This window comes from Phoenix dactylifera, chromosome 1, assembly GCF_051530095.1.
Source record: "Phoenix dactylifera cultivar Ajwa chromosome 1, Ajwa_hap1_PhDact_Kaust_v1.1, whole genome shotgun sequence".
NCBI classification, from domain to species: domain Eukaryota; kingdom Viridiplantae; phylum Streptophyta; class Magnoliopsida; order Arecales; family Arecaceae; genus Phoenix; species Phoenix dactylifera.
The window spans coordinates 68,664,379-68,672,691 of record NC_143190.1 but is presented as its reverse complement, the minus strand read 5'-3'; the positions used below and the strand labels follow the sequence as shown (position 1 = coordinate 68,672,691).

The window sequence follows — 8,313 nt, the reverse complement described above, 5'->3', positions numbered from 1 at the left end:
CATAGTGAACGGAATTGAGTGTATTATATATGGATAGAAAGCTTGTTTCAAGGGCTTTCCATTGATATAAATTTCGTTTCCCAAAACAAACTGTGGAGAAAGTTATCAAGGTTCAAAGTTCCGGATTTTTGATCTTTATGAATTTATATCTCTCAAACCAGTGCACCAATCATCACCAAACTTTCCAGATATCATCTACATATCATATAGTATCTTCATGCAAAAAATCACGGCCTAACTCTATGTGTAAACAAAACCGCCATTAATGGCCATTCAAGGTAGTGAGTGCAAGAGCAATGGATTTAAGATATTAAAACATGTAATATCCACTCCAAAACATTTCAGAAATCGAACAAACATGCTCTGATACCAATGTAAGATAAACACATTAACATAAATAAGGATTTCGGATCACTTACAGATTTTTCTCTTTGATTCGATTCACTGATCAAGGAGTGGATTTTACCAATGAAAATCTACTGTTTTCCACAACCTAGATGCCCAAGTCACTTACAGAGAATCTCATAACCACCCCCTTTTTAAATGAAGCCTTATGCATAACCGTCAATAGACAGTTTCAGGGTTGGAGAGATGTCTTTGGAAAGACATCTCTTTTGGACATGAGATCATGTCTTTTGGTTACCGGTTTGGTTGAACTATCATGGGTGGACCAAACCCGTTTTTCCAACAGGTTGGAAGTAAGACCACACTTCCATTAGGCTACCACCTCAGTGGCTTAAACATTATTTACGGAATAATCCAGTCCAAGCAAATTAACAATGGACCTGCGACCATTCTCCAAGATATTATTCCCTGGAAGCGGGTGTCAACCCGGCTTTTTAGCTTGATACAACTGTTCGGTATATATGAACACTTGTATTAGCCATGAAATGTGCTAATGTAGTGGGTTAATTCCTCCTAATGGTTTACATGAGAAACCTTGAACTCCGTCAGCGTAGCGGCCATAGAATGAATGCCTTGAATATAATGAGTGTTGTTGATGCCAAAATCTGGCCCGACCGTGCAGTGCTTTAAGATTGGTTTTAATGAGGTTGGCGAAGACTTAGGTCGGACTTGCAAGATCAGCCTGAGCTCCTTGTTAGTCATGCTTCGAGTTGAAGAGGGCGAGCTAAAGAATGGTCGGTGGTGTGGCGATGCTTAAATGAAGGATATGATACAAGCTGTTCGATCTAAAACAAGAAAGAGAAGTCCACTTGCCGAAATTCGTCCAATAAAGAATCTTCCAATTCCTAAGTTAGATAAAAATATTAGAAAAATAATGAAGACTTAAGAGAGAAAGTGGCAGTGTAAGTATAAAGAACATCAAGAGAGCATACTTGGAAATTCTTCAGGTACTGCTTATACTATAGATGAAGATCGGCATTCGTTACCAAGTAAGACGGGCAGCACCTTAACCGCTCAGTAACTATTCATGCATTTCACACGTCAGCTTAACTGGGCGCAATTGTGGGCCAAGATGTATCTATCCGCAATTAGGAAGAATTTAAATACTGTCATGGCAACTTTTAATATGGGCTACATAGTGAACTTCTATTGGTCGGTGTGCCCACGTCCGAGGCACATCTTGAAGATGTCACAAGACCACCATCAAATGTTCTTAGCGCGTGCAAGATTGCTTCATTGACTTCCCAAGTCCTGCCTGTGCTTGAGTGGGAATCTCTCATGTTACCTGATGACCAGGAGTCCCAGAGCCCGTCCCATTATTACCTCAACCTATCACATTACTTTAGCATGCAATTGTTGGTAGGGGTGCAAATAGATCGGGTTGGACCGGATCATGAGTGCCCTCGATCCAACCCGATTCCTTGTTCAGATTCTAATGTTGGACCTGGACCCAATTTAATAAAAGATCGGGTCAGATTGGGTCATTTGCTAAAATTTCTAACCCAACGGATCATTCAAGTCAGGTCGGATCCATGTATAATTCGGTTCCAACCCAAAAAATTTGGGTCCGATTTGGGTCAGAACATTGGAAGCCATTGCAAAAATTACAAAGTAGAAAAATAGACTTTATACAATAGAATAAACAAATTATCACAGTGAAAACTGTATTTTTTTTATTTTATTTTTCTTGATTTCTGAGAGGGATGGACCCTTGTTATGTTGCCCATACTCGTGCAACCTAGGCTGGTGGGGACGAACCCAAAGCCACTAATGTTTGGGCTTCCCAAGTGATCTGATCAATGTATTCTTGGATCAAGTGATCTAGATTTTATTGCTCGAGATTGATCTCCCACTAAGATATTCCCCGTCCCTGCTCTCCCCCCTGCTCCTATGGGGAGCCTGAATCAGAGCCAGATCCCCTTCTCCACTGTCGACGATGGGCCCCACCACCACAACCACCCCCTCCCTCTCTTCACGAGGGCCCACTAGATCAGTGCCCTTGCCCTCGTCCTTGCTACCTTCCTCCTCACTCGTGCCTTTGACCGCCTCCCTTCACCCGCTCCCTTCTCCACCAACCACTCCATCGCCTCCCTCTTTGACCGCATCAGTACGCTCCCCTGACCCGATCGGGGCTACGGCCTCAGCCTCGACCTCAAGATCTACGTCTACGAAGAGCGCGACGAAATCCAAGGTTTCAACAAGAAGAAATCGAAATCAAAAAAAGCAAAGGCACAAGAAACCCAAGGTTCATACCATCTTGGGTGGAAATGTAAATGACGTAGTCGTGACCGAGGGAGTGCCTGATGGAGGAATTGCGGCAGACTCAGACGAATGTCGACGCCCCGACGGAGGAGAAGAGCTTGAGATGTGCGCATCTGTCACTGCCTCGTGGAGGTCCCCGATGTATAGCGTTGGCACCAGGGCCGTCGAAGGCATCGCCATCACTCTCCCCATTGGAAATCCAAAATTGTCCAAAATTTAAATGGATCAGGTCGGATTGGATCTGAATTCAGCAAATTCAGACCCGACCTGAAAAATGGAATACATCTATTTTTAAAATCTCACCCAGTCCCATGGGTTTTTTAAAATAGATCGATTTGGGTCTAAGTAGATCGGGTCATAAGTCAATCCGACTCATTTGCCATATTAATTGCTGGCGCCAGAGTCCAACCATGTTCAAGTGCGGAAGGAATCAAAGATAAAATAAAAAAAACATGGGGATGTTTACCGAGAATGCGGGAAATCTTCAAGGCAGAGAATCATTCCCTTTCTCGCACTTACAAGGCAAGCAAGACGAAGGTTTCGAGAAACGAACTCCCGTTTCCCTATTCTCACCCTTTTTTATCTACTTGAGGGAAGAGATATCGTCTCTTCCTTGGAACCGCCCTCTAACGTTCCTCGATGCTTCGCTGTCCGGAAAACGCGACCTTTTCCGCAAGGAAGGTCCAACCACCTTGTTTTTTAAGACGACTTTCGGTCTACTTTTTAGATGGACCGGGTCCCGTTATATGTTTCCATATGATATGGCCGATACAGAATAAGCTTTTAGTATTTTAATGTGCCATTCCGGTTCTTCTCTGGGGAACGCGGAAACGGTGGTGTCTATATATTCGGAGCTGCCTTTGCATCGTCGGAGGCAGCAAGTTCGAGTGGGCGGATCGTTCTGCATTGGCCTTCGTTGTTTCACGTAGCTAAGCCAAAGAAGATGATGGTTCAGAACACCGACGAGCGTCAAGCCTTCTGCGGCACCTTGATCGGCCTCGCTTTCCTCACCACCAACACCGTCCTCTTGGCCTACCAAACCCGGCATGACCCATGGACCCTCGCATTCGTGTTCTTCGCCTACCTCGACGTCTTGGCCCTCTTCGGCTGCCTCCGGGCCTATGAGAAGCAGCGGGCGGAGCCTCTCGGCACGGTCGAGAAGAACACGAGTCTGAAGGTTGCAATTTGGGTGCTCGCCAACGCTCTTAATGTGGCATTCGTTTACCGTGTCGCTCAGATGATGCCTCCGGCCTTGTATGCCCCCGTCTGGGGTATGTCTGGATTCACCCTTCTGGCTACCTTCTATGGTCTATTCCAGTGTCCAGAACCGAAGAATCTGAATAACAATGACGCCGAGGAGGTTCTTTTCTCGGAGTTTTCCCCTGAAACGAAGGTGTAGGCTTCCTTTCATTTGAAGGATCGCAAGCCACGAAACACTGTTTTATTACAATTTGAGCTATTAAGTTCTATGTTTCAAGCTCATTGGCCCGATCGTGGGCCAAAATGTAGTTAGGCTATGTTTTTTCAGCTTTAAGCTAAACTTGTACATCCTTGGATTGAAGCCCACCCTAAAACTGGCCTGGCCTGGCCTGAGAGGCCTCCGGTCATCCCAGACCCATTTCCAGCTCTCTCTCTCTCTCTCTCTCTCTCTCTCTCTCTCTCTCTCTATATATATATATATATATATATATATATATATATATATATGAATCATCGTTATTCCAAGGCAAAGATTCAATCAGTTGCCTAGCATCAAGGAACTATTGGTATCGGTATGGTTAAATCGAAAAAAAGGAATATCAATTTTGATAATTTTGTTATCCAATTTTTCTTGAATTGGTCCATTCAACGATTCAAAATATAATAATGTGATAGAAGAATCAAATCCCATAATCCAACTTAGATATTTGCTAGGAACTATTGCTAAAATAGCAAATTTTTATCTTGCTATTTAATGATTTCGATATTATCTTGTTAAAAAAATATTTGCTGCTTGATAATTACAATTAAATTTTTTAAATTATAGAGAAAGATGGTGTTACACTCAGGTGCAACCAAATCTGTTGCTGAAAATTGGACCCGGGGGCCGCCTCGAAACCAGGGGAGGAGGAGCTCCGCTGCCGGGAGGGCGGACGGCGGTGCGCCGGCCGACTGCGTCCTTCGTGGGGATGAGAGAGCGGAGAAGAGTGCGTCCTGTCCTGTCCTACAAAAAAGCCGGTGGCCGGGCTCTCCGGCGCCGACCCTCCGATGCTTAAGTCAGAGGAGGCCAATATGTGGAGAGAGCAAGAAAGAGATATGTGAAGAAAATAAAGAGAATATTGTGTTCAATTGTGTCTGTGCTGTCTCCTCCCTCTTCCCCCCCCCAGGTTTCCTTTTATAGAGGGATATTGTGTTACCTGGGAGGTGACGGGGGAATTTGTTCTTTTTGGGTGATAATTGGGCGCGATCTGGCCCATTAATGGCGTAGTGGAGGATAAGGCCGAATCAGGCCGGGGTCAGGGAGTTGTCGTGGTTGATCAGACCCGTTGGAGTGGTTGAACCGTCGGCCGTAGTGGGCCTGGGGTTCGTAGATGGTAAGTGCATTTATTGCCGAGTGAACCGACGGTCAGGAAGAGCCATACGCTCTGATGGTTCAGTGATCCGGAGATCGTCTTGGGCCGTGTTCATTAAATGACTGAGTGCATCGGAGACTTGAGGGGGTCTCATGCATTAATGATAGGTTGTGCCAGAATACCTGCGGAGATCTCGTGCCTTGACGGCTCAGAGATGGTGGCAGGTTATAGCCGTCAGATCCTTCACAAAGGTTAGGCGGAGATGAGTACTGGTTAAGGCATCGGCTCGGCGGGGGTGCCGAGCCGAGCTGGTCGCCCAGCGGGGCGCCCTGTGGCGGGGTTGCTTCTAGTACTTCTGGTCGGCGCCCTCCGGTCGGCTTTTTCTAGCCGAGCGTCCCTACTTGGTGCTTTGGTTGGGCCTTTTCGGATTAGCGCTCTCTTAGCTGAGTACCCTTCTGTTCGGCGCCCTTTGGTCGAGCGCCTCTACTTGCCGGTATTTCCCTCTGGTCGGCGCTCTTTAATCGAGCGCCTTCCTGGTCGGCGCTCTTTCGCCGAGCGCCTTTCTCGTCGGCGCTCTTTGGCCGAGCGCCTCCGTGGCGGTGTGACTTGGGTTTTTCCCCCAACAAAATCTATCTCTATAAAGAAAGACTTGGCTCCTCAGCCAAATCTCTCTCTCTCTCTCTCTCTACATATGTACGTGCTAGAAGATAAAGTTCAAGGCTCTTAGCAGTATAAGAATTCTGGATCGACTGAACTTGTAAGAAAAGTACCAAAAAAAAAAAAACCACAAGGATGGTCGTCCTCCACGCGGTAACCAGTAATCAATGGAGCCCTCCCCGCACCCCAAATAAGAAAATATTAGTCCGACTCTAATTAGAGTTTGAATGGACTCCCTTGTTGTAATAAGGCTTTGTATAATTAAAAATATATATATATATCTAGATTTAGAATTTCAATACAATTTATGATGCCTTTCAAGCGTTTTTTGTCTTTCTAATCACTGTCATGCTTTAGCATCCAACATCCAATTGGAACCATTTAGTCCCAGTAGTTATTCCATCAAAAATGTGCATCATTATGTCCCCTTTTATATTTGAGGTTGTGCACAAAAAGCTCATTTCACTTTTTGTTGAGGAGATACTTAGTTTTATTTTTTTTTGAAATATTTATATGCGTGTAATATATGTATGTATGTGTATATATATATATATATATATATATATATATATATATATATATATATATATATATATATATATATATGTATGTATATTTCTAATAAGGATTTTTAATATCGAATACATATACGTGTGTTGAACTTACAATATATAGTTACCATATAGAGTATACCGACAGGAGAAATGCATCCAAAAATTTTCCAAACTAGTTCATTATTATTGAGGGTCGATAAAATCTCAAATATGCAAAAAGATAAGCAATTTTTGCTTTTTTTCTGCAACCCCATTGTTGATGTTGGACATAGTCAAGTTTCACTCAAGATTAGGTTCATGAGCAACCAGAATAACCATTTTAATCCACAACCCCCTCAAGATCCTCGCCATGGCCTCCAGAAAGAAGGCATCTTTCTTGCCCACCCCTCAAGCTTCTCGAACGGGCCAATTTCTGATCTCTTATACCGTAAGTTACTAACCCTAATCCCATTTTGGATTCCAGGTGAATAGGTACGACGAGAATTGGGCGAAGCAGTGGTACGGGGCGGGGCTCTTCGTGGAGGGCAGTGAGGAGGTGAGCGTGGACGTGGTCAAGAAGCTTGAGGAGCGCAAGGTCCTCAGCGGCGTTGAGAAGCCTGGCCTCCTCTCCAAGGCCGAGCAACTCGGCTTCACGCTCTCCTCCATCGAGAAGCTCGGGTTCTTCTCCAAGGCAGAGGAGCTCGGCCTCCTCAGCTTCCTCGAGCGGGCCGCCGGTGTCTCCCCCTCCGTCCTCGCCTCGGTGTCGCTGCCGCTCTTGCTCGCTGCCGTCGCCGCCGTTGTCCTTATCCCCGACGACTCCGCCGCGCTCGTGGCCGCGCAGGTCGTCGTCGTCGCCGCCCTCTTGATCGGCGCCGCCGGGCTCTTCGTGGGGTCGGTCTTGTTGGGCGGGCTACAAGAGTCCGACTGAAGGGCGACGAAGCCAGTGCTCCGCGGTGTACGTCCGAAGTGGTATTCTTCGATAGACTACTCCCTTGGGTTTTGCTCTATTTATTTTTTTAATAAATATATTATAGTTGTGCTGTTACGGAATTATTTGTATCAACTTTTATGCTCATAATGCTTATAAATGATGCTAGTTTCTAAGAATTCATTCGTTCTACTCTCAATTAAATATTAATTGTCAGTACATAGATAATAACACAACATTTGGAATTGAAATCCTAAGGTTGTATATGTCTTTACTTGGCGATTTTAACTTTTAAGCAAGACTGTTTTGTTTAAGATCATCTAGTAGGCAATTGCTGTTTTCTTTTTGAACATATCAGCCTCTATGAGCGAGTGATTACATTTAACTCTATACATAAGCCTGATAATGCCCTTTAGGAATGTGAACGTCCCCTCCCAAGAGACCTTTACTTGACATTCTTTCTTACCTTCAGTCAGGCATTGGTGATTAGTAGTTGCTGCTATAGTATTGAAAGAGTACTCATAATAGAGTCAGGGCACCTCTCTTAGGTTATGATATATTATGTCACAGCAGCCATTATATGTGCATTAGAACCGTTTTAACATCATTAAGTCATGGTAGGATGTCTGTTATCTGATTTTATTTTATTTTTGACTGTTAAGTTGCCTCAACCAATGCAATGAATGCTTGGGAATGACAATCTTTACTTCACCTTGCTGAAAAAAGTGAAACCAAATATCAGGGTTGGGACAGGGCTGGATCGTTATGGTTATGCTACTTAACCTTGTGGAGAAAATGACTAGCACCTCCAACAAGAAACTATTGAATGGAGCTAAGGGCCACATAAATGGCCAATATGATGCCATGGCAACATTCAATGGGCAACTCATTCGCAACATTGTGAGCAAGCTTGCTAAAATAAGATCCGAGCAGGGAGTAGTTCTCTAAGATTTGAGCAGAGGGGTGACAGATTGGA

The 8,313-nt window shown here is 44.6% G+C and overlaps 1 protein-coding gene across 1 annotated transcript; it reads left to right on the top strand.

Annotated features, from left to right (window-relative positions):
• Nucleotides 1–6,664: 6,664 nt before the first annotated feature.
• Nucleotides 6,665–7,516, top strand: LOC120104794 (uncharacterized). Its single transcript, XM_039116557.2, has 2 exons — nucleotides 6,665–6,797; nucleotides 6,894–7,516. The coding sequence occupies exons 1-2, from the start codon at nucleotides 6,780–6,782 to the stop codon at nucleotides 7,335–7,337; spliced, it is 462 nt and encodes a 153-aa protein (XP_038972485.1). The 5' UTR covers nucleotides 6,665–6,779; the 3' UTR covers nucleotides 7,338–7,516.
• The last annotated feature ends 797 nt before the right edge of the window (nucleotides 7,517–8,313 follow it).